The following is a 26,281-nucleotide window of genomic DNA, read 5'->3' as shown; positions in this document are numbered from 1 at the left end:
ACTCACAGTCATGCACTGGCCGATCAGATGCTACGTTGTGTGCCTGCAGCCTTGTCTTTCTCTCGCAAGTTTGAGGAAACTTGCCCGGCAGGATACCCTGCGAGTCAGCACCATCAGACTGTAGCGAAGAAGGCACTGCAGGCCTGAGGGCAGCCCAGCACCCAGGTCAGCCTGGATCTCAAAAGTTGTTGTGGTTCTTCACTACATGAGGTGGAAAGGTGATTTGCACTGGAAAATGCAAATAATTTAGGGCTCTTGGTCATTTTGATCCACAACCAGAAAAGGACTAGGAGCCAGAGCAAACCTGCAGTGTGGCTCTGACCGCTGCATGCCATGTTAGCTAAGTTCCTGGGCTATAAGCCACCCTTGAGGTAGCAAAGACACTGGTTGCTGTGGGGAGCTCCACAGCCAGGAGGAAGGGGTTTTCATCAAGAGCATTAACTTGACGTCCCTCGTGGTTTTCCACTAGAAATCCTTCAAGAAGAGTCTGGGAGACAACCCCCAGCCTGAAAGGCTAGGAGACTTTTGGGGAGAAATGGTGTAGAGATTTCCCAGCCTCGTCCGTCTGGAAAATCCCAGAGGATTTAAACTATCCTATTTCTGAGAACAAGGTGGTTCCAGGGCTCCTCTTCCCAGCCTGGAGCAGCCTTCTGTTTACAGAGGGTGCTGCTAATGGAAAGCTATTACAGGAATGCCATAACGTTATGGATGAATAATGTACAAAGTCTGAATAAGCAGTATTTGTATACGAAGTATTTGGAAAGATGTTTTATCTTTAGAAGCAAGGATGCTTCATTAATCTCGTTTAATACTAGGCCATAAATTATATTCATAATAGATGTATTTACATAATGAAAAGTAACTTTGCTTGGTCTTACATGAATAAAGATTAGAAGCAACTGTATCTTCAGGCAGCCCAGACAGTTCTCTGGAAACAGTGTGCTGAGGGTTGACCTAACCGTGCCCCATAGCCCTCTTTGTATCCTTTGACACCATGGCTTGCGTCTCTTCTGCGACATAAGGGAACATACGCCTTCAAAAAAGGGTTAAAGAAAGTTGCTGGGGCTTGCAGCAAGTTTGCCTTGCTTTTAGCATCAGAAAATATTAAAAACAGCCGCCCATGCAGTCCAGACCACAATAGAATTTAGAGGCCTTGGTGCCAGTATCCAGGAAACTGTTTTTGTATGGTAAGGCCACATATCTGTAACCCAGTAATCCCTGAAGTTCAGAGAGTTGAAAGTGGGTTGCATTTCAGTGCGGTGAAATCCTGAGAGTTGTTTAGCCAGGCTGGAGAAACCAACTTTTCCTTGCAAAAAGAGGGAGAAGAAAAAAAACTCATTTGAGTGCAAGCTTTGCACAAGACAGGGCAGCTCTGACAGAGTTATTGGGTATCTACAGTTTTCATGGTTTTACTCCAAAAATTCCTCAAACAGAAGAAAATGGTAGAAGTTCTCTCATTGCTGGAGTCTTCTCTGAGGGTTTTTTTTAGCATTTGAACATTATTTTCCTCTCTCGGAAACCAAACCTCCCACATCCCCTTGCCACATTTACAATTCCTATTCTCTGGCATGCAGGCTGCCGGTTTTAGGTCACCAGCTGGAATGGTAAGTTGATGCAACAGCAGTTCTTGGCTGATCTGTGCCCCATGTTAACTGAGCAGGGAGCCTCATTCCAGTTTTTGAGTGCAGACGTGCACATCAGAAACGCTGCTTTTGCAATGGAGAGCCCTGTAAAAATACCAGTGGTAGATCACACTGAGACTGGCACTGCGCAGGCCCTCCTGGACGTCACTGGCCCAAGGGCAGATCTGGGTCACAGAGAGATGATTCTCCACCATCTGGCACCTTGGGCCATTACTTGCACTGGTGAATGGGGTAGTCGGGGCAGGGGGAACAGGGGGGTGGCCTTTAACCCCATTCTGCATTCATTTGGTGCAGGGTAAATTCATTACAGAAGATACAGAGCAGTGGGAAATCCCAACCCCTGATGCTGAGGAGGACAGCAGGGGCTGAAGAGCTCCGACTTTAGTACTCATCTTCCATTAATAGGTTGTCCTGCCATGTCTTCTGTGCTATCAGTTGAATGTGTAGGAAGCTTTAAACTCATGTCAAAGTACTTGCTCTTTGAAAGAAAGAAAAGGATGGGCTGAGGATGAAGGAGATGCAGCAAACTCCAGCCTTGCAGCTCTGCTGCTTTTGGAACAGGAGGTAGTTCGCTGAGCGCTGACAAAGCCGCAAGATCAATCTGTGCAGATCAACTCCTACTTCCAAAAAAAGAACACACAAGCCCCCCCTTTGTGTCCACACTGTTTCTGCTGGACTCCACCAGAACAGCAGTTCCTAACCATGTGTGGAGAGAGTCAGACTCGCTTGGCATGCAGGTGCCACAAGCTCCAGCTGACTTCACTTGTGTGCAAAGCAGGCCCTTAGAGCCTGCAAAGTGAATGTTTTTTAGCATGCTGTGCAGCACAGAGCCATGTTATGAACTGTTACCTCTCCTGACTGAAGCAGACAAAAAGCCCTCTTTATTAGCGGCACTTCTAAAGTTAGGAAATAATGCAGGCAGTAGAAGTCCTCTGGGATTTCTGGAGAAAATAAATAACCGTCTTGCATTCAACAGCCTGTTCCTATTTGGGGAGGTGTCAGCAAAGGAGTTGCATGCAGCCACTTACACCTGGAGCTGGGCTGCTTTTCAGTGCTTAGCTGAAGCTTTGCTCATGTTGTAGAGCCCAGTCCTGCAAAATTGACCCAAAGACAGTAGGAACAGTTAAATTCTCTCCAGCAAGCTTTGGGCTGGGGCACGGTAGACTTGACTCAGATGGAGAGCATGGTGCTTCAGGAACTCATCCAGTCTGGCCTGCAGACACAGTGCAAGGGCTCTGCTGTCATGTTAGTCTTTTGCTACGTGATGAAGACTGTGGTGTTTCATGAGCTGTATTTCAGGGGGACGCTGTGTGATGCAGCTGTGAAGTGTGTGTGTGGGGAGGTTAGGCGAGGTGAGGCTGTGCTGGTGCGGCTAATGCCACCTCTGTGATTCAGCCAGGTCCTTGGCAGCTGCATCCCAGAAGGAGCAGCAACACGCTTCTTCCAGGTCTTTGTGCTGATAGCCGATCAGGTTTCACCCTTAAATAACTTTCTCCTGTAAACAGTAGTGGCCATTATAAGGTCTGAAACCTGAGCCTAGCTTTGCATTGGTTGCTTTTTCAAGCCAGGAACTGGTTGCATCTATTCTCTCTCCCCCAAAACTGTTTTCCAGTCTTCCCCCAAATCCCTCCAGACAAGCAGCACTGGGCCAGACTAGAGTACCTGTGCTGCTCGCTGCCATCGCTGCCTCGCTCCTTTGCTGCTGCAGACTGGGTCCACTGAAGTCAGCGTGGTTTCACCACTCACCCTCTGGGGACAGATCGTCAGCATCTTGTGGAGGAGTATCTCTGATAGCAACATGTCCTTCTGCTAGGTTTCCATAGAAAACTTCGGGCTATTTATGTTGAAGCTTTTCTTGTCACACTGGTTCATGTGATTCACTGTCCAGTGACAGTGTGTGTGTCCTTGCATGTTCCAGGTGTCATGCATCTCTGTGTTGCATTTATTCCTTTACTATAGAGTTGCTGCTCTACAGAGTTACAAATGTGGCCTTGGGCAGTTGCTGAGGGCCAAAGAAAGAGGAACAAGTTGACTGGGAAGGAGCCTGTGCTTAGTTGATGGAAGAGTGTCTGCAACAGTAGCAAAGAGACCGTGGAAAGTGGTGGGTCAGGGAATTTTTCTCATGTCAAATATTCTGCCTTTAACAAGTCTCTTGCTGTGTCGCTGTTTGTAAAGCAGCCCAGAACAGGAACGAAAGCTTTGCAAGCATTACTCATGTGAGTATTTTTCTTTATGGGATTGCCAATGCACGAGAGCGCTGCAGCCTCAAATTCCCCTCTACTTAAGACGTTTCTCCTAAACGAGCGAACCCAGCATAGCAAATGGAGGAGAGTTGTCAGCAGGCTTTATTGTAAAGCTCCTTACTGCAAACACAGGCCTCTGTTTGAAAAGCGTATGTTAGCTAGGAAATACCATCCCATCCTTCCTAAATAACAGGAGGAGACACTGTGGAAAGACTGAGGAGACAGATGATAACTTGGAGAATTGTATAAAACCCCTCCTCAGCTTTCCCTTCAGACTACACAAGAAAAGTTGAAGATCCAGGGAGGACTGAATATTTCTGGGAATCTTTGACCTCCTCTGAGACATATCTGCTTCAGGGGAGAGCAGGGAACTGGCTGAGCTTCACCGTCCCTGTGGAGGAACTCAGATGTAGACCAGCTCGCCCACCCAAGCCGGTGGTGTCAGAAGCAGTGGTGAATGGGATGACGTTACTGCCGTACGGTGACGCAGCAGCTTTCACGTGCTTTTCCATGCTGCCTGCTTACGTGTGGGTTGCAGTTTATGTTTCTCCAGCTGGAGCCTGAATTGCTTAAGGTGCTCTGCATTCAGGTCCTTCTGCAGGGTAAACTTGCAGCCAGAGGCCAGCTGCATTGGTGCAGCACTTAATTGCATGAGGCTGTGGCACCTTGACCTTCCCCCATGGTCCCCAGCTGCTTCTAAGCTACTACTCCTACCAAATGTATAGGTATTTTTGGTTGCTCGCCATCTTAATGTGTTTTTCAGCTTTACAACCAGACAGCTTCTAGCAGCATTTCTGTAGATCCAGCAATATGCCTTTACCTCCAGTAGGAAGGTTTGCACTTGTTTCTCAGCAAAGGCAGGGAGTTTGGCAGTAGTGTTTCATTAGGGTGGACAAGACAGATGAGTCTTTACTGGTGTGAGTTCCAATTTCGCAGTGTGTTAGTGATGCTGAGGTAAGAAAGACATGCGGTATGTTGTTCACAGGTCTTTGGCTTCCACTGGAAGAGAACAGAGCAGGAATGCCAGAACCACACTGAAAGTTCAGCCCAAGCTGATAGATCCAAGTGTGAAACAGATATCACACAAAGCTCTCCCTGGAGGGAAGACGGAGAACACCCCAGCTCCCTGCACCTGCGTTGCAGTTGACGATGCAGCCAATCTCCAAAACCTGCCTGTGCTGGAAAGTTTTCTGTGTGCTATTTGGAAAGATGTAATTAGGGCTTCAGGCATCACAGAAACAATTATCTGATTGATAGGAGCTATAAGGCAAGATTTATCCACTGCATAATCCCAGAGAACATTTTGTAGCTCTCCTAATTTACTGAATTTCGACACATGCACTACAATGTCGACACAGGTTAGCTCGGAGCTGCTGGAGGACCGTAGTTGACGGTCGGCTGTAATCAGTAGCCTGGAGGATCAGAGACGGGTCAGTGCGCTTCCAGAAATCTTGTCGCTTCTTGTGTTCTTCACTTCTACCGAACATTATAGGTCGAATCTGCCTGTGTAGGTTATGGCAACATATTGCTGTTGTTCAGAGGAAAATAACAGGAGACATGGGAGGCTTCCTTCCTGTACAGGGAAATATTTTCCTCCCTCTCCCTTTGCAAAAATACCTGTTTTTCATTTTGTTGAAAATTTACTCCCAAATATTGCGGAGTTTTGTCAGGAAAATGAAAACTCAAGTCTTTCTTCTTGTGTTCTTGGTAGCTGAATATGAATATTTTAGCCTGGTGAGGGGAGGAGGAGGAAGGATTTTGGCTTGACTGAAAACTTTCATTAACTGGTAAAAGCTTTTCAGGTCTCAGGCACTAAGTGTAGAGATCTTCACTTTTCATTGCTAGAAGCTGGGATGCAGTTGGTTTTCTGCATCTAGTCTGAGGGCTCAAAAATGTAGTTTTAAGTCACCGTTTTGCCATTGAACAGAAAACGTCCAGCTGGAGCCCTGCGGTATTTTATCAGGTGTCTAAGGATTATCTTCCTTCGCTTTCCCTCCTCCTTTCCCTTCTGCCCTAAAGCTAGCGGTTGGCTTTGATAAAAATCAGAATTTTATTAGCGGCGGTAGCTGCTGGAGCTTGCGCTCGGAGGGCAGAGCTGCGTCGGCCGCTGTCGAGCGCTTCCCGGTGGCGGATGAGCGGCAGCGAGCCGGGCTCGCGGGGTTTTCCCCCTCAAAACTAAGCGAGAGCCTTGCAGCTCTCGGGATGCTTTTGTGCAATAGAAATCAAAATTCAATGAAAAGCGGTTTTATTCCAAAGGAACAATGTTGCTCTTTGTTTTGAGGTCTGGGCCCGCAGCATTTTGTGGGTATATGAGAACCAGAATGTGAAACTGGGTAGAGAGGCAAGGCAACCCGGCTGCTTTTACATTCCAGCCCACGTGCGGCACTGAAATGCAGTGAATTCCCCGGTGAGAGGTGCATTTGCACCCAGCGTTTCTACCTTGCAGGTTCTTATTACAGTGGGTGAAGATAAAGGTAGGCAGCCAAGTGCTGATGCAAGCTGCTCCCATGCCGACTGTAAACTGATTTTATTCAGCTTTTTGGGGTTCGGGGCAGTTAATGGGGATGTTACTGTCCTAAAAAGAGGAGTTTCGGTTTGCTTTGCCTGGCTCTGTTGAATCCTCCTTCTCTGCACTAGATGCAGAGCTCTTTCGCGGTACTCTCTGGCCCGGTCCCCACCTCTCCCCTCCCAGCTCTTTGACGTTGTCGCCTTAGGGCATGATCAAAGTGGGCGAAATTAGAAAGTCTGCTCCTGCTGCCCACTGTGGTGACTCATTGCTGGCTCTGGTCAAGTGCTTTGTACCAGACTGTGCTAGTAGCAAAAATGCAAAGCGATGGACACGTATGTTGTCTCATTCCTCCTGGGTTTTCTGCATCCAGAGTATAAAACGTAAGGGGGTGTGCGTGGTGGGGGTTGTCCGCTTGCGTCCGCTTTGCAGGCTAAGCTATCTCGATTTTTTTTGTTGTTGTTGTTCATCATACTTTATAGCCAAAGCAAAATACGTAGCTTTTATTCAGGGAGGAAATCATGTCAAATCTAAGATCTGATCAGATCAATGGAAGGACATCTGCTTTGTTTTCTGGAATTGCCCAGACACCCCGACAGGGCAGCATTGCCAAAGAACCAAAGTTGTCGTTGTCGGCCAATAGCCAAGGCTTGAGTTCTTGAGTTTACAGCTCGGACATTACATAGAAATGGTTTGTAAGTCCCAGGTATGTTTTCCCTGGGGAATACGGATATTTAATCGTGCTACGAGGAGCTTGGCAGCGCAGCAGACTCCAGCAGGCTTTTCAGGCTCTGGCTGTTCAGTAAGCGGGGATGCGTCCAGCAGAGGTGCTCCCGAAGTACGCTCGTTTGCTGTCATGCAGTGCTGTTCCCCAGCAAGGGACTCGGGAGCCCGCAGCGCTCGAGGCAAGGCAAGCGGGTTCCTAAGGACGGAGAATCAGGCCAGACCTCAGACTGAACCGCAACCTTTTCAGGCTTGGGAAAAAACCAAAAAACCCTTAAGAGTTGTGCAATCTTTGCGCAACCTGGTTTTGTGCAAGAAGTCAGTCTGTCACATGAAGGGTTACCTCGTCGGCAGGAGCTCTTTTCCCACCTGGGTCCAGACACTTGTGAAAATGTTAACAGGGAAGGGGAAATGATTAACCGAGCCCGCGCCGCATGTGGCCCGAGGCGCCTGGCGCTCCAGGCTTCAGCTCCACGTACGGAGAGATCCCGGGCGCCTCGGTAGGCTGGAGGCAGAGGGGGATCCGGTGCATGTCCGTGGGGTGGGCTCAGCCCCCGGCACGGCTTGGGCTAGCCCTTGGCCTTCCTCTGGTCGGGATTTGTCCACACCAGGTTCAAGCTGCAGAGTTTTGAAATGTCCGTGCCAGCGGCACTGGGCATGGTGTTACATAAACCCTTTTTTTTTTTTCCTTCCAGCTCCTGGTCTCCTCGTTCTGCAGGTGCTCGCAAGGGCCTGGGAGCGTTGAGGCGAGCGCAGGCAACAGAGAGGTTTTGCAGCGCTCTTACGCAGCAGTTTGCAAAGAGCAGTAGCAGGTTATGATGATGAATTTCGCTTTCAGCATTTTTATATACATAAAAGTACAACTTTCCTTAAAACTTCTCTCCCAGCGTTGCGTTTCCTCTTAATACATGGAAATTGCATTACTGGCCAGTGTGGTTCCAGCATTTTTTTTTATATATTTCCATGTCTACTGTATGGCAGGAAGCAACAGTCGCAGCCTGTAACATCCAGAGATAGGAACCAGTTTGTTGCGTCTCTACTTTGGCTGTGTTAAATTTTGCTGAGCGTGTCTTGGCCGAGGCCCAGGATACTGGACCAAGCCCACCATATTCAGTGAGAATTTAATAATTACTACTTTGCCGGGCTAATGTGGGGAGGAACAAAAAAGTGTTTGCTAAACACTTTGAAGATAATGACAGCCCGCGCTTCTGCGAGGGTTGGCGTTACCGAGCGTGCTCCAGATCGCTCGTTAATGCTCTGTGATTAGAGGACCGGACAAGAAACGCCATTTCCATTGGGGCTCGGTTTGGACTCCCTTTAAGGAGGGAGTGGTGAAAGGGACGGCTAAAGACAAGAATAAACGAGCATCTCAAAGGCAGATGGTCCTATTCACAGGCCTAAAATTACACGGGATGAGGGCCGGGCAGGATGAAAGGAATTAGCATCTGGTAGCGAAGCGAGGGCAGCGCCGCTTCGCCATGTGGGTGACCAGATGGCCCGGCCTTGGTCTGATGTTCTCGTGCCCGCGCTGCAGAAAACCTCCACAGTTTTTTGTTTTTCCGGGGAGGTGCAGATTCCTGTAGAGCAAACGCGGGCTTGGCGGCAGGAGGCTTGCTCCTCCGAGTTGCCTTTTATGGCCCTGTTAACACCCCGCTTCTGCAGCCCCTTCGGGGAGCCTTGGTCTTGGGCCGGGACCTCTGGGCGACGCGGCCCCGTTTGCTGCGGCCAAGAGGTGTCGGGGACAGGTACGCCGGCCCCGGGGCTTGGAAAACCCTTGCAAGCTTTGGGCACCTAGTTCCCGCGGCCCGTCGCTTGGCTTCCTTGGACTCCTTGCGGCAAAAGAGTTTTGTGGGGCCTGGCTGCGAATCAGATCTGCAGCCTGATCGAGGTGAAAATGTTTTGTTTTGGAGTGTTTTTGTGTTTTTTTGTGTTTTAATCCCCCACCCTGTCATTTTTAGCCCAAATGAGGCTACTGAGCTGGGGCCTGGCCCAAGCCCCCAGACACCCATCTTGGCAGAGCAGGGGTCCGGCAGCCGGGGACCCCTCGCGCCCTGGTCCCCTGTATCGCTCGGTCGGGCTTGGCCCGGGGCAACCTCGCTGCTCGCCACCGCCGAAACCGGGCGCTCTGCTTCGGGCCCAGGAAAAGCCGTGACGCCTAAAAGCGCGGCTGCAGTCTGGGAACTAGGATTTAAATCCCTTTTTGCTTCCCCCACGTGTGCGAGGGAGGGATGCTGGGGTGCAGGACGCTGGGCTTGGTCCAGGGTTTGCGTGTGTTAAATATGATAGCGACTCGAGTGGGGTTGCCGTCCTACGTATCCCCCTTTTATTTATTCATTAATTTTACTTTTGGGCACAGGTTCCAGGAAAGCCCGTGGAAAGCCGGCAGCCCCGCGCCAGGGAGCGGCGTGCCGGAGCCGAGGGCTGCCGCGCGGACCAGCGGGGCTGACGGCCGGCGGGAAGCGGGGGAAAAGGGGCCCGTTCTCGCTACGGTGAACTTCCTCCTTTGTGTTTCCTATTAGCCGAGGGAGCCGAGCTGATGCGGCTGCTTTTGCAGCCTTCCAAGCTCCAATTTAATTGTGGATGATTTCATCCCGGCCTTTTTTTTATGTCGAAGCCAGTGGCCTGCGTCATGCAGCAGCGAATTTAGGCAGATTTTATTTGCATGTGAGTCATTGAGCTTTTCCAGCTGAATGTCACCAACTTGGAATTTTGGTCTGATTTTGTTTTTGTTTTCGTCTCTTGGTGTTTTTCCACCAGGCTCTTTCGCTACCCTTCGCTCCCTGCGCCCTCTTGTTCCTCTGCGCTCTCCCCCCACTGGAGAAGGGAAAAAAAAAAAAAAGGGAAAAGCTAAATGTGACTCTAGCCGGGGTTTGAGTTGGCAGTGCGAAAGGACAGGATTATGAATGTTCGGGGGGGAAAAAAGGATGCTTTATGTTGCTTTGAGGGAAGGACCGAAGCCAAGCCAAATTGAGGGCTCTAATTTGGGAGTGGTGTTATTACAGGTCAGCGGGAGTCAGTTACTGGCTAAATTGGGAGAACTGTCACATGCAGGAGCTGTAAATGCTGGTCACATGGTCGCAGCACAGAGTCCCTTGTACAACTCGCTTTTATTTTGTTGACAACGCTTTTTTTTTTTTTTTTTTTAATCTGTTTATTTTCCCTCAAAATATAGACTCTGCAGCGGCGGCCCTCTGCCTTCGCTGCTTCCTCGCCCCTGGCCCTCGCCTGCCCTTTGCGCAGAGCAGTTTATAAATAGAGCAACTCCTCCATTATGTGCAGCTTCAGTCTCTTTATTTTTATACTGGAATCTGTTCAATGATTAACAGTTTAAACCATGTGCTGTATATCAATACCTTGCATACCCTTCATAACTTATTTTTAGTATTATTTTTTCCCCTTCTAAATCCTTTATCCATGTTAGGCAACACAGTTATGACATTCAGATAATTTTTTTTTTTTTTTTTAGCCTTTGAAGAAACTTATCTGCATTTCAGTTGAGCTTTTGCTAAAATGCTTTTTGCAATTGAAACGGAGAAGTCAGAGGAGTATTTCCTATGTGCATGTGTCTGTGCCTGTAATCTTCCCACTGAAAGCACAGAGGATCTGGGCATTTTTATGGCTTAAAGAAGAGATGCAGAAACCCGGTGTTTTATTTTTATTTGTTTGCATTCCCGTGTCCTAGGAAATTGCGCTGCAGGTCTGGTTTTGAGGGAGTGCAGAGGCACACAAACAGTGTAGCCTTAACGTAAGGGAAAGCGGGCAATGAACTCCTTTCCCACCCGTACCTCCGGGTACCCGAAGAAGCAAACAAGCAGTGTTTTTGCTGTTGCTGAGATCCTGAACTCCAAGCGGTGATGGGACTGATGGAAGCGATCTGAAATGCCCTGTTTAATTGCGCTTTTAATCCTTCCTGACCCATACTGTCACTGGGGTCCAAGCTCCCTCTGCCTTCTAAACTGCACGCTGGTTAAGCTAAGCTAACTTTGCACGCCAGCCAACAAAAGCCATCTGACACAGGATCTCGTTCGTAGGGATATCTTTGTCCCGCTGGAGGAATGGCATCAGACCTGACACGGCTGGTTTGATATTTCTGTCTCCTCGCTGCGTGCGCAGGAGCTGATGGAGTCTCCCCTCTCCTCCCGTCACGGCCCGAGAGCAGCAGCCCACCCGGCGATTGGCATGTCGGTGCCATTTCGGCGCCCGCTGCAGCAGCCTCCTTGCACCCGGCTCCCGCGGAAGGGCGCTTGCTTTCTGCCGCTTTCCTGCGCTAGCGAGGAGCGTGGAGAAATACCCTTCCTGATGGAGCCTGCGGCACTTGTCCGGAGTACTACTAAACAACGCTTCGTGCTTTTGCGGTTTTATGCGCTCTTTGCTGTTAGGTGGGGCCAAGCGCTATTTCCTACAGTTCCCAGCGATCATCCTGCCCTGTCTGAGGCTTGGGAGCTTGATGCCTCTGGTACACGGGATCTTGTACGCTCAAACACGTGAATGGGAAAGCAGGTGTGTCCCTCGAGCCACTCGTGCCGCAAGGCAGCTACATCCCAGCTGCTGCCTCCTTCCAACCAGTTGCCTGTAGGTCCCTTATAGTTTCTGGAGGCAAACCTGCTTGTTTCCCTGTCCCTGCATGGAAGTATTCCCATTCTGGCAGTAAATAACGTAGCAGAGGGACCGGTACACTTGGGTTAACTCTGTAATAGCTGGCAAAATGGGTTTTCAGTAAGGCATTCTTGTTGTTCATCCTCATCTGGTGTCGGGTTGCCTTGACTCTTCAGGACGGCTTTCGTATGAGGTTGGCTTGTCCCCCTCTACCAGCCTGAGCTGGGAGGTGTTTGGGGGCATCTGAAGACTCCCCCAGACTGAGGGACCTGATGCTCAGGGTCAGTCTGACTCGCTGCTGCTCTGCGTGGCGTCTGGGTGAGTGATATTTTGGAAACGGTTGGGAAATATTTGGGGGCTCTTGTCCCGTTTGAGTCCCAAGCATGCAAGCTGCTGGTCTGCTCATCTTGGTCTGTGTCTGCCGGGTGTCTTTGCCCCATTTGCTGTCCCCAACCTCCTCCTAGCCTTGGGTTGAGAAGTGAGGAGACGGTCCCTTTCCTTTCCTGCCTTTGCTCCGTCCTGCCTCCTCTGGCTCTGAGCTCTTATCTCTGAGACCGTCTTCATGACCGCTCCCACCACGCTTTTGGCCGTCGTGGTGCTCTCCAGAGCATCCTGGATTAACCTCATGCCTTTCCGCAGATCCAAGCCCTGAGCACTTGGCGAGAATTGGTGGGATTTTCTTCACTAACTGTTCAGTGCTGTTTCACATCTGTTGGCACCACTTCCGTTGTAGCCGTTACTGAACAAGACCATGCCTGCTGCATCGCGGCGTGTGAGATTGGGGAAGCAAATTAGTCTTTCCCATGGTATTCCCAAAGCCTCTTGGCATTTAGGAGCGTGAGTGCCGCTGTGCATGTGTGCCGTGGGGCCCCCGTGGGGCTTTTGATGGTGTTACCCAGTGTGTCGTCTTTGTTTGGAGTCGATGAGAGGTTCGGGGGTGCTCAATGTTGTAAAGCTCTACGCTAAATTAAAGTTATGTTGCTAGGGAATATTATCATAATGCATGATATTATGCTTTGTAGCAAAAGCATGCAACAAATAGCCTAGAAAACAAACCCGTGAAACTTCCTGCCAGATGCATGGTATGAAAATTCAGTGCATCAGTGTATTTCAGCCTGGTATTAAATATGTCATGGAAAAAGTCTCCCTCTCCTGAATTTCCTGGAAGTCTGCTTTGGGCTAAAAATTGTAGTGGCTGTAGCCAATTTAGAAAAAGAAAAATCTCTGCTCTTGTTGCTGTCTCCAGAAGCACACTTAATGATTGTGCCATGCTATTCTCCAGTGCTAAAAATATAGTGCTTCTGGTTTTGTACAAATGGCTTCACAGTACCTGGAACACTGGCAAGCTTCTGAGTTATAGTAGGAAATAGTGTAAAAATTGTGCAAATCTTTTTTTCCCCCCTCTACTTGCTCTGCAGTATGATAGAACCGGGTTCTTCTGTTCTTGTGGATCTCTGCATGAATTAAGGAATGCTTTATTAAGGGATCTCACAGTTCCTTCTGCTTCTAAACAAAATAATTGAAGTTTTTCTCACTTATGATTTTACGACTTGCATGAAGACCACTGAGCTCCCTGCCCTGCTGTTGTATCTGCTGAAGTGATTAAGGGTTCTTCAGGCTGTATGGGACGACGGGATGAAAAGATCTCATCAAGGGTTTTCTTTGAGGCTCACTTAAGTAGCTAAATTCTTAACTTTTGATAATACCATCCCTGAATTGCACAGCTGTGAGATTTAGAAAAGTTATCCGAGCTTGAGACGGTGTGTTTGGAAACTGCTTTTCCAGTGATTTCTTCCACACAAGGACGTACAAAAGGGACACCTGACAGGTCTGCCGTTGCTTTGGAGAGCCTGATGGAGAGGGGAGCTACCAGCAGCAAACAGCTGAACTTGCTGCCCAAGGAGAACCGCCTTTAAAAGGGTGAAGAGTGGAGTAGGGCTTATCCTCTTATCCCCCAGGGGTCATTTCTTTTTGCCACAAGCTCCATGTCATATGGTTGCCTACTGCTTAGCCTAGCTTCAAAAGCAGAACGCAAGAAATCGGCTGTCGTTTCAAAGTGAGGTGCGTTAAAGATGCAACGGCCAGCAAGCCTTTTGCGACTTGCTGAACTGGGCCAGAAAACCTTCCCGTGCGGCCTCGGAAATGGGCACGGAAGAACCGGCCTGTTGCACACGCTGCACCGGGGCCACTGGGAGGTTGTCTAAAGGTTTCCTAAAGAAGCCGGATTGCCCACCACAGGGAGTTCTCCGGGCGCCTCCTGTCTCGGAGCTGTGCTGTGTCTATTGCCCCTTTTTTATGGGATCTCCTCTCCCCTTCCCTGCATCTGCAGTGGTCTGCTCACCTCCCCGCCTGCTCAGAGCTGCTCTGCAACAACTGCAGCGATTGCTCGGGTGGAAAAGAAGTGTTAGGAAAGTACTTAATGTATTTTTAGCTTCTTTAAATGTGATGTAGCTGCTGGAAACAAGGAAGAGAGCCAGCACCATGTGAACCAATGGGTCTCAGTGCATCACCAGGGAAATTTCCATCGAGCACTGGTGCTCCTGGGCGCACCATTCGAGAGCCTGCAGTGTGAGGTGGGCCGCGGTGCTGGAGAAGGCTCTTGCTCCCTGCGGATTTCACGATTCAAGTCGCCCGCCGTTGTCTGTCGGCCCTCTCTGTTTGGGTGCTGATGACAAAAGGTCCTTCTGCCCTAAAAGAGATCATCTGAACAGAAGCCAAGCAGCTAGAAGAAGAGGGAAGTTCAAATACTGCCTTCCTATATTTCATTACAGACAGAAATGTCTGGGCTAACACTGAGCCACGTGGCCGCTTTGAACCCTCAGCTTGGTAGCTCTCAGTATGGAAGCTCTGGGAGGGAAACCGTGGTGCCCTGCTTGCCACCTCTAGCAGCCCATGAGCTCTTCTGTTGTCCCATGCTTGTTTGGAGACCTTCTGGCTTTTACCAGCTTCTAGCCAAGGCTCATTACAGGAAAAGACCTTGGTGTCCACGTCCCGAATTTCTCCCAAGTCGGGCTGCATGAGAAGCAGTGGAGGCAACAAGGCAGCGGAGATGTTTCCTTGGCCTTTCCTGCGGCACGTCCCCTGGGAGAAGCCGTTCCGGGGGCCTGGGAAGAAGTGGCCGGCAGTGCAGAACCGGCCTCCCCAGCTGCTGCGAAGCAGCCGCACGGAAGGTGCCAGGAAGCCACCGGTGCTTGATCCAGCAGGCACCGATGCTGCTTGGCAAAGCTCCCGCTGACTTCAGACGCGTAGGATCAGGTCCTGCAGCTCGGCACTGAGGTCGGCTCGAGCGCAGGCACCAACGCAGGCGCTGGCTGTAGCGGAGCTGCCTTCCCCGCAGCCGCACGGAGACACGTCGCTGATGGGGTCCTGCCTGTGCCGTTAGCAGTTTTGCATCGACTTTGGGGAGAGAAGCAGCAGGCGTTGGGTTCGCTGGCGTTTCGAAGTCAGCCGCGTTCGCTACTTGAATCCCTCAGCCCTGTGCAGTTGGCAGGTCTGTAATAATCGTTGTCATCAAGGTTTTTTTTTTTTTAATTAGCGTCACTTACAGTAAAGAAAAGGCACATGCTGAAATTCTTCCTGACTGGCCTCTTGTGGAGGGAGAAAGCTGCCAATTTCTCGCAGAGGAGACGTCGCACAGGCTCTGGATGGGGTGCAGAGAGGAATTCCCAAGGACTTCTCGCTGTGGGTTTTTTTAATGTCGGTCTTTTGATAGAGATTGATTTAGGAAGAAAAGAGAGCGACGGAAATTCGCCCCAACAAAATGTTGTGCAAGGCTTTACACGTAGGTGGTAATTACCGCGAGTAATGAGTGAAATCCTTTTGTCTGGAAGCGTGCTGGGTTTCCCTTGGCACGTGCACGGGCGCCGCACGCGGCGGGGTCGCCTCTGCAGCGCTGCCCTGCAGCTTAGGACAAGAAGCGGAGAGCATCGGGCGTGATGGGCAGCGTGGACTTAGACCATCTCACAGGCTGGGAAATCCAGTCTTAGGGAGCCTGGTACTGGCAAAATGCTGGCAGCAGCCTGTTTCTGGTTACCACACTTGGTGCAAATTCAGACTTCTGATTTAAATCTGTTTAATTTTTACTATTCTATTTTAGCTTTGCCCCAGAAACCTCTATAGAAGATTGGGTATGGTCTCTCCACGCCACTGAGACTTTTTACCAAGTCACATAATACCTGATTAATGGGGCTGCTAGAAGTCACAGAGCCGGTAAAGTGCTATATGAAATGGGCTCAGCATTAATGAACATCATTAATGAACAGCCACGGCCTTTGAGAGACAGGGTGTTTAGCTTCTACTAAACTTACGGAAACAAGACTGGAAGGCGACTTGCTTGCAGAGTCCTGACGTACCTTCACTTGAGAAAATGCAGAGCATCAAGGAGCTCTTTCATTTAGAGGTACAGTCAAAGCAAGACCAGGATTTATCTGGAAGCTGAAGCCAGATAAATTCAAAGTGGAAATAAAAGCAATCTGAAGTGTTTGGGACACGTTGGAACAAATGGTCAATAAACACAAGGGGAGTCTCTGTTTGTGTCGTCTTATGCAGCCTGGGCACTTCTCCAGGAGATGACTTTTTGGCCAAGCAGAGGTGATTGGGCTGTGTTAATCCACAAGGTCAGATTTCCTGATCCCTTTTACTCTGAAACTGTGAAGAAACATGTGCTGCTGTGCCTGGTGTTTAGACGCGAGGGGCTGATGCTAATGATGACTTCAGGTACTGCAGATTTCACTGATTCTGGTGGCAGCGCAACGCCTCGCTCCCCTCGGGGACCTGGAGGTTAATGATAATGATGCCGTTAGATCTTTATTAAGCAGGAGGAGTCCGGGTGCTCATTTTTATGCCTCGGCTGAAAAACAGTGGATGCCTCAGCCCAGTTCTGCCTAACGCCAGCGGCTGGAGTTAATGCTGCATCGGTAATAGAGGAAGCTGGAAACAATGGGGACCTCTTCTGGGAGCACCACTGAGGAAGGCCACCTTTGCACTGGCGTTTTTACCCTTCCTGCTAACCCAGAAATAGACACCACTTACGCCAGGGCAGCCAATTTCAGACTTGCTTCAAATTGTTGCAAGCGGCGTAAGCGCAGACTGGATTTCTAGTTTGCCATTTTCCCTCATAGCCGTGAAAATCTCTGTACGGCTCAGCGCTAAGGGGACTTGGGCCAGGAGCGCCCCAGTTCCTCCCTCCGAGCCACGCAGGCTCCTTCAGAGGAATTCCTGTAACACCGGGCTGCATCGCTTGCAAGATCAGGGAACCTAGCCTAACTTTTTGGTACAAACTCCACTTGTTGTCCTTGACCGCATCCAAGCGCATTGGTCCATCCAGCAGTGCTGCAAAGGTAGTCTGTGTAGCCAGTGCCCCGCAGATATGCACATCTAACTCATAGTCGTTTCTTGCTTGAACGTGTTATCTGAATGCACTTTTGAGAACTTTTTATGGTAAATGTTGCTAAACTGAAAACAAGGGTATAATAAAACAGTAATTTAATAATAATGTACTGACAACTGGAAAAAATGCACTGACATGCCATTGTGGAGTGATAATACCAAGCCTGGTATTTAAACATACTCTTTGTCACTCTGAAAATCCTTGGGCAGTTTTTAAAATGCTTGCAGTCTTTAATTATTGTCCTTGTTACCCATTATAAGCTGTTGTCTAGTTCATAAATTGCACATCATTCATCTCAACCACCTTGTCAAAGCCCCAGTTGACATATTTGTCTACTTCGCTTGTGAAATCTGATAAGTCGTATATGACAATACAAGGATAACCTAATTTCTGCTGCAGAGCTTTCTATTCTGCTTTCAAAATGAAAGGGTTTATCTTGGTTAGGGCTTTTTTTTTTTTAACCACTTGAGAGATATCATGTATTTCCATTGTTCCTTAGAGACATCTCCTCTAATGAGACAAATCCATCTGCGCGTGTGTGTTGACAGCTACTCTCGTCTGTCCCTCTGCGCAGGGTCAGTGTTTCAGAGGTGGAAGCCAGAGGTCTGTTTGCAAAAATCAAAAATAATAATAAAAAAATACCTTGCTGGCTGTTACTTCCAGGTTTCTAACTACAGGTGCCAACTGCTACCCAGCACCAGCGTGCCACCTGCATTGCCCTGGGCTTTGTGCACTTCTGCAGTGGCTGCCTAAAAAGCCATGCCTGTGTGTGTCTATCCATTTCTTTGTCACTCTAGGTTGGCGTTTACCTTTAGAAAACTGCAACTGTGTTCTTGGTACATCATTAATGGCTTCAGGAAATCCACATGCCTTGCTGGCGGTTTAAATAACCGAGTCATTTATCAGGAGACACGTTCAAAGTAAACAAAAGAAAGTGCTGCTTCACACAATGCATCATTAAACAGTGGACTCCGCTGCCACAGGATGTGGAGGATATTAACAGTTTACACGCTTCCAAAAGTGATTAAAACAAATTTGTGAAAGAGAAATCCAATGAGTGCTTATTAAGCTGCAAAACATCACCTCTGGCTCAAGCCAGGAATTGCTGCTTCTAGGGAGAGTAGCATGGGAAGTATCACCCTGCTCTTGGCCTCTTGTTTTACCCTTTCTGAAGCATCTGTTGCCGGTGTCCGACGGAGAAGGGATACGAGCAAGGCAGCTCTTTGGCTGCTCTCACGCTGGTTACGCGGGACACTAGCTTGGAGTGAGGCAGGGCTGATGTTTCATGGCGAAGTCCTGGCCAGACTGTGGGTATCCTAGCTGGCACTGCAGGTATCTCCCCGCGTTAGACCTATTCAGCCTTGGAAGGAGGACCCAAATTCAAAACCTGCCTGGACGTGATCCTGTGTAACGTGCTCTAGGTGACCCTGCTTGAGCGGGGGGGTTGGACTAGATGATCTCCCAAGGTCCCTTCCAACCTCAACCATTCTGTGATTCTGTAACACCCTGCCGGGTTTGATGTGCTCCTGCTATGGGATGGATAACGTTGCAAATGCTGGGATTGTGCAGTAAAATTTCAAGTAGGGCCTGGGTTTTTATTACTTGAGGTTCTCCATTGTACGGTGTACGCGCATGAGCTATACTGCATGGGAAAAAAAATATTAGTGAAGTTGTCATAAGTTAGAAGATAGTTTCACATATAACCTTTATTCAGCCTCTCTGCAACCACCCAAGAAGAACGGAGTCCCCTAATGAAAACGGTGATTCTAGCGGACAGGTACACCGAGGTTCAAGCTGAACGAGCACCGTCGCTGCTTGCTTCTGCACTTGAAAGGGCAGCCGTGCCCCTGCCACGCCACGCGCTGCTGCTTCCTGCTCTTCGGCAGCTCCCGTCTATTCCCAGCACAGCGGTGAGCCGGGCTGCGGGGTTGCAAGGCTGCGGTGTGGGCCCGGCTCCTCAGCGTGCTCCCGGGAGGTTATTTCAGTTACAGCAACAGGCAGGACAGTGATTTTTCAGAAAAGCGAGGCAGGGTTTCTCACTTTGGGGCTTTGTCCAGGCTCAAAATCAAAGGCCTGCTGCAAATAACGACAGTCTTGTCTCTTAGCATCGTGAAGACCTATTGCGGCAGAAAGCGTTAGGCATCCAGCGGTAACCAGAATAACTAATGAGACCGTACTGGGACTTGTGTCCCTACTCAAGTCCCCGTGAAACAGTGCTTAGGTAGCGTGCAGGATCCCTGGAACGTGGGAGCCAGAAACTGGGACACGTTTCTTAACCGTGTTTGACCGTGGGGATCTCAGTGCAGAAATTCTGGCAATAAGGGGTGAGGCATCCTAGATGTCCAGACGTCTGTGAGCGCTTGGTAACTGGCAGGGAATCGAACTGAGAGCTCCTGTGTTAGGAGAGAGGGGATGGAGAAGGGTTTCCGTGAGCCACCAGCTGCCTCTCCCCCTGCCCGGGAGCAGCTCTAGCTTTCCTCTTCCCCCTGCCTTCTCCAGATCCCTCTCTTCGTTGGCGGATAGGATTAAGCCTGACCTTCTGCCCTGTCTCAGAGAGAGCCAAACCTCTTTCAGATCTAATTATTTTTCGTTTTTGTTTAATTGTGCACATCGTACTGCTGGCTTAGAAGCAGAAGGGCTCCTGCCCGGGCCTGGGCAGGGATGGGGCCCGTCCCACCGGGAGCACCGGCCCGGCCTCACGGACAGTGGCGTTTCAGACCAACCCTCCATCTTTTTGGCTTGTTATTTCAAACATCTGCATCTCTTGGAGGCCTGAGACAAGTTTCCCAAGAAGCAGCTCTGGCACTGTCCTCCGTTTCTCCAGAGGTGATCTTCAGGCTCAGCTGCCCCCAGCACGAGGAAGACGAGCCTGGCCGGGGCTCCCGGAGCCGTCACAGCCAAGGTGGCTGCCTCCACCCCTGCGCTGAGTTTGCACCGGGCTCTGCTTGTTCTGTGTGTGTTTTGCTGTGTCTGTAGGTCCTGTTTGCAAGTGCCTCTGACTTCTTCTGGTGGTGCAGTGCCTGCCTTTTTTAACCGTCTTTTAATTCTCAGTTTATCCAAGCAGCTGTGTGGGCTGTTGCAAAATCCTGCAGCCTCTCCCAGCAGACTGCGCCAAGCTGGGGGCTGGCTACCTCGGCCAAAAAGGGCTGCTGAATTGTCCGGATGGCAATGAAAAGGGGATGATAAGGAAAGCTAACATAGCAAAAATACTTATTAAAAAAAATGGGTTAGTTTTCAGTGAGGTTGGTGAGCAGCCTTGGCTGCAGTCTTGTGCCGGGGGGAGAGAGGAGAGGGCTGCCCCCTTACAGCAGCATCTGCAGGTAAATCAGATTAAGCACAGTACAAAACCAGCTTAAATTTGGAGATAGCAATCATCCAGAGTTGGTATTTAGTGATCTACACCCCGAGCCGAGGGAGCAGCTTTGCCTCTTACATGGTTATATTTACATATAGAAAAATACGGAGCGTGCTCCGGTGGGCAAATGCTTAGGCTTCATTTGTTTTAAGATGGTAGTTAGAAAAGTGTGTGGCACATGTAGTAGGTGTTGTGTGCGGCCAGTAACATTTAAAAATCAAGCAACCCGGTCAATGAATCCTCCAGCAGTTGCATCCATAAAGGGATTTAGATGCTAAGTGCTATTTAACAGCTTTCAAAAAAAAAGCACCTTCATTCACTTGGTGCTTAACCTTGCAGGTGCTCACAGTCACCAGGAACCTAATGGGTGATTTTGGAGGATGCTCTGCATTACCTAGGACTTCAGGCTGCAACGCAGCCCATTACTGAAACACTGTCAGGATCCGCAAATCTGGTATCGCTTTGCCCATCTTGCCTGGAAGGTGTTTCCAGGACACACGTAACAGGTCAGATGTAGCTCACTGCGTAGCAGGAAGAAGTGACGGTGTTGACTAGACCCTACTCCAATTAGTTTTTATTTAAAATCTAAAATAGTGGAACACAGACTGGATCTTGGCTCTCCTCTTTCCTAGCAATATGTCTTTAAAATTAAGGCCTTCCTCTTGCTTTCTCTGCCAGAACATATGCTTAATGACTCTCTGCAAAGTGGCGTAGCTTCTCCAAGGTGTTTTGAGAGCGCTCCTGTCCGTAATACCCCATGCTGGGTAGGTGGGCTTAAGTGCCTCAACACTTCTGGTTTTTTTTTTACGGATTCATTTCAGTTGGGTGTTGCTTTTCCAAACCCCATTTTCTAGCACCTAAACAACCTCACGCGTCAGCCTGGGGACCCTCGCAAGGGGACATGAATTTGGGATGCTGGCAGACCACGTTAAAGTTAGATCCTGCAAAGGTGGCTCACCTCCAGACCTGCCTCCGAGCCCGTGGGGTGATGGACATCCCTGGAGTGCGCGACCACCCGGGTTCCTGGTACTTGTCATCTACGCGCGTGACCCCGTTCAGGCTACCAAAAATCACAGTTCTGTTACAGAGAAAACCTAATGAATCTGTGTCCCGCAGTATGACGGTGCGAGGGCGTGCTGACGGTTGGGTAGGGAAGCGCGAAGGGACTTTGGAGGAGGGGTGGGTCTCCAGAGAAGTAAATATTGCTGCAGAAAGTTCCAGTGGGAGCCATCGGTGTTTCCAGAAAGCCATCTAGTGGTTTCGTATCCAAACAGTTGCGTGCCTTGAAACGGGCACCCGGAGCTGCAGGAATGAGGGCTGTTTGCCGGCGAACACTGGCGTTGGTGCTCGGGGAACGCCGTAAGGAGTTTGGCCCTAATTGTGCCACGGCCCTGTTGTAACGGCAGAGCGTGGCACCGTGCCTTTTTCCTGGGTCACGGAGTAATTACATATTAGAAGGGTGAGATTTATCTAATGCGCTGCAGCTTGTCTCTTCCAAAGAACGAACCTGATGGATGTTCTTACAAACGTGAGCCTGGGTCTTCATTTGATGTGTGTGGCGTCAGCTACCGTATTTCAAAAAAATACGATGGCGCAAGGATAGTCAGAGGTTTAGAGCGGCTTCCGCGCAGGGAGAGACGAGGACGCAGCATTGTGGCAAAGAGACAGCAGGAGGAGTCTCTATTAGAGAGGGAGAACGTAGGTAGGAAAGTTTGGTATTCTGGGGTTTATTTTTTGTTTGTTTTTTTGTAATATGAGAACTTAGGGCTCTCGCTGTTACTTTTGGGCAGCAGGTTGAAAACAAACAAACAGAAGTACTTTTTCTCGAGACAGTTTGGTTGCGGCACTCTTAGGCACAGCCTGCTATGGGGGCCCAAGGTCTGAAGGCTTCTCCGGGGGTTAGATAAATCGCTGGAGGACAGGCCCATGTGTGGCCGAGAAGTACCCGGTCGCAGCTGCCCCTGCGGCAGAAGGATGCCTGTGGCCTGCCGGCCGGGAGGCTGCAGAGACTGGTCAAGAGGAAGGACCACTCTGTACCTGCCCTGTTTTTTAAACTCTTTCTCTAGGCGTCCATCGTTGGCCTCATTTAGATGTCAACCTTGAGGGAGTCACAGCCTGGCCCAAGATATCTGCACCTCAGTTCTCACTATGTCAACCAGTAAGGTTGTCTAGATAGCTCCTGAGTTATCCTCGCCTAGTAGTTGTATGAGCTGTTCAGAAAACCCTCCGATGATGGAGCACAACATCCTTTGCAACCTCTCCCTGTGTATTAGTCTCTCTGCCTGTAGGAGGTAGTTCATATCTGACCTCGTTCTCCCTTGCTGCAATTTAAATCTGTTACGTCTTGATCAGTCCTCAGCAGACATGGAGAGCAGCCCATGAGGTGCTTCTCTGCATCCTTCTTTCAGCAGTTTGAGAGGGGTTTGTGTTCTCTCATTCTTCCCTTCTGCTTTTCCTCGCGGTTGTATTCTCTCCGCTTCTAACCGGACCCTGTTGCCCTGCTCTGGGCTCTGCCTTAAAAGCGGTAGACGTGCCAGACGGACGCTCCCCTCCAGCTTACCTGCTGAGTCTAACAGATGGGTTACTTCACGTGTCTGACAGATGACATTCTGGCTGATGCATTTGCTGTGTGCAACGGTATGGCAGTTTGAGCGATGTCCAGTCCGTGCTGCTTGACGACCCCAGACTCTTCCCGGCAGGTCTGCTGCTCAGCCGCTCCTTCCCCATCCTGTGCTCCATAGCTTTTTATTCCTACCTGCATGGACAAGTTTGCATCCGTACTTAACACAGCTGTTTTTTTCTGACTTTTCTTTGGGTCTCAAGGTTGTTTGACTTCTATTGCAGTTTTCTGGAGCGTTTTCAATATTTCCTAGTGTGGTATCTGCGCTTTGAATACATCACCCATATCACTAATGAAATACTAGGTGGTGTCACACCCCGAGCAGGGCTCCTTGCTCAGCACATCCTTCCAGTCTGACCGGGAATCATGAGTAACTGCTCTTTCCGTACAGCCCTCTGATGAGCCGTGTGCCCACATTACAGGAGTTTCGTCTGAGCATGTTTCTCCAGTTTGCTTGAGAGAAAACCATGTGAGATAGCCTCTAATGAAAATCAAGATATACGGCACTTACTGCCTCTCCAGCTATTCGCAAGGCCAGTTACCCTGTCGTCGAGGGAAATTAGATTGTTCTTGACAAATCTGCGTCGGTAGTCACTTATCATCTTGTTATCTTCTAAGTGCTTACAAATAGGTTGCTTCATTATTTGTACCATCAGTTTTTCAGGAGTTCAAGTTAAGTGACCAGTTCATAATTCCCTGGCTTCTCTTTTTGCTTATTTTTAAAGCTATACGCTACGTGTGCTTTTTCTAGTCTTTGCAAACCTCTCCTATCGGCCTTGAGTTAACACAGAAATAATAGCTCAGGAATTGCTTCAGCTGAGCCCCTCCCTAAATACCTTTGGGGTAGCTTAGCCCGCCAGGCTGATGGATGGACCAACACCTTGTTTTAGTTACTGTCTTACCCCATTCCATTTTCTAACCAGTGCTTTCAGAAGGTTACATTTATCGAGGAAAAGCTTGTGTATAATATTTTGTGGAATCTGCAATGTTGCTGAAAATTTGGGCCTAACTGTGACTGTGATTAACATCAGCCCAACTTCATTTTAACAGCAGTGGAGCTATGTGGCTGTAGAGGTGGGTATAATTTGGCCCTTTGGGTGATTTTCAGGAATGTCTGGTAACTTTTGGTGTCAAATTTGGCACACGTCGCTATGACCTCAGGTTTCAGGCAGCGGTGATCCCTCCGCCTGCGAGAGGTGTGTTTCGCAGAGCCTGGAGGACATTCATTCAGTGGCATCGAGCATGCAGGAATCCCTTTGTCATGTTGTATTTACCTTGCCAGGGTCTATTTATTTATTTATTACATCTGTTTGCTGATTTCTCAATTCTTTTTTTTTTCCCCCCTCCAACAGGAATCATTAACCAATGGCAACAAGAATCCAAGGATAAAGTGATTTCCCTATTGTTAACCCACCTGCCTTTACTGAAACCAGGAAACATTGAAGCAAAAGTTGAATACATGAAACTCTTGCCTAAAATCCTGGCCCACTCGATTGAACACAACCAACACATCGAAGAGAGCAGGCAACTGCTGTCCTATGCGTTGATACACCCTGCCACTTCGTTAGAAGACAGAAGTGCTCTCGCCATGTGGCTCAATCATTTAGAGGACCGCACGTCGGGTAGTTTTGGCAGCCAAAACAGAGGTCGGTCCGATTCTGTGGATTATGGGCAGACACACTACTATCACCAAAGACAGAACTCCGATGATAAACTCAACGGATGGCAAAACTCTCGAGACTCTGGCATAAGTGTCAGCGCTTCCAGCTGGCAGGACAAAAACCTGGCGTGTGAGAACGGCCATCTGCCCCTCTACTCCTCCTCCTCTGTCCCCACAACTATCAATACTATTGGAACTAGCACAAGCACGAGTAAGTACCAACATAAAACACTGCTGAGGGCCGCTGAGGGCCACTTTTCACAGCATAGTGCCCCCTGCTAGAAAATATTTCTTTGCGGTGTTTAGTAGAGGGGCTAGTTTCAGCTGAGCCATAGAAAACTCCTCCTGTCCTACCTGCTTTTTTATTTCCTGCCTACTACTTTTTTTTTCCCCCTAATCCTGTAGGATTTTAAAGACGTAGCAGCTGGAGAGGAGGGTAAAACAGCCAAGAAGCTGTAAGAGCAAAAATGCGCGTTGTCAAAGGCAGCCCCTTTCTTGTCATATAACTAAATCTAGGTTTGGAGTTCACTATTCAAAAGTTCCTAAAGTGATCTGGGAGCTGAGGTTTCATTTCCAAAAGTGTCTCGGGGACTCGAGGCAGAGCCTTACTGCGGCCTTGCCTCCAAAGCGCAGGTATCATTTTTAGAGACAGGGTTGGGACCCATAATCTTCAGGGCATCTCTGAAAATGTTCCTCTTTATTTGCAGTGCACAGGGATGTGAAGCTAGTTGTAATCGGTGGGTTTTAGACAGGCAGCCCTCAGCGTTTTCCGTTTCAAGTGGTGAACTGTGTGGCTTTTCCCCCATGGAGGCCCTCCCAAGCTTTGATGGGAATGGCACACGTTGCAGGCCGGAGCCCAAGGACCGGACAGCTGGAGATGCTGCAGGGCAGTGTGGCTGGAGATTTATCGCTAGTTTTGAGTGGAGATTTAGTGCAGCTCTCATTTTTTTGAAGCAGTCGTTTATGCCTGCTAGCCGTCTTTTCGGGAGAGAACAAACAAAGCATTTTCTCCGAATGATTTGGAACCTCTTCTGTCCACTCGCTCTTTGCGCAGAGGGATGTTATGATTGCTGTTGTGTCTTTTATCCTAATGAAATGCAGTCTGTGCTCAGAGACCTTCCGCAGCTCGCATTACACGGCGGCGGCAGCGAATTGTTCCAGACAGGGCATGCAGGGCTCCAGGAAGGCAAGCCAGCAAGTTCTTCTGAAACTCATTTTTTATCCCTATTTTGGTACGGTCTTCTCACTCTTCCTGCCCCCTCGTTCTGCCCTTTCTGTGCTCTGTTCAGCCCTCATGGCCTGTCCTCGTGACAATCTTGTTCCTAGCGCTGACAGTCCCCTCCTTTTCTGCCCTGTTCCTGAAGCCGGTTCCAGGACTCACCTGTGCTCTGGCTCTCTGTTACTGTGCCGTATTTTTGTCCATGCTATCGGAGATGTCCTGGCAGGTGGTTAATAGCAATAAGCGCACGTTCTTCCCCAGACCTGTTTTGAGTTTTCGCTCCCTCTCCAGCCTTCCCCATGCTGATCCATCTCGGGCACTCCTGGA

The 26,281-nt window shown here is 49.3% G+C and overlaps 1 protein-coding gene across 4 annotated transcripts in view; it reads left to right on the top strand.

Moving 5' to 3' along the window:
* The window catches only part of SAMD4A (sterile alpha motif domain containing 4A), a 128,212-nt gene that overhangs the window by 50,090 nt on the left and 51,841 nt on the right, over positions 1–26,281 (top strand). For all 4 annotated transcript variants that reach the window (XM_067295151.1, XM_067295149.1, XM_067295153.1 and 1 more), the window contains exon 3: positions 24,428–24,946. In XM_067295151.1, coding sequence (XP_067151252.1) covers positions 24,428–24,946 — 519 coding nt within the window. The remainder of the gene's footprint in view (positions 1–24,427; positions 24,947–26,281) is intronic.

The sequence above is a fragment of the Apteryx mantelli genome, chromosome 4 (assembly GCF_036417845.1).
Source record: "Apteryx mantelli isolate bAptMan1 chromosome 4, bAptMan1.hap1, whole genome shotgun sequence".
Lineage (NCBI taxonomy): Eukaryota > Metazoa > Chordata > Aves > Apterygiformes > Apterygidae > Apteryx > Apteryx mantelli.
Note: the sequence above shows the minus strand (reverse complement) of the source record. Positions and strands in the feature narration are given on the sequence as shown.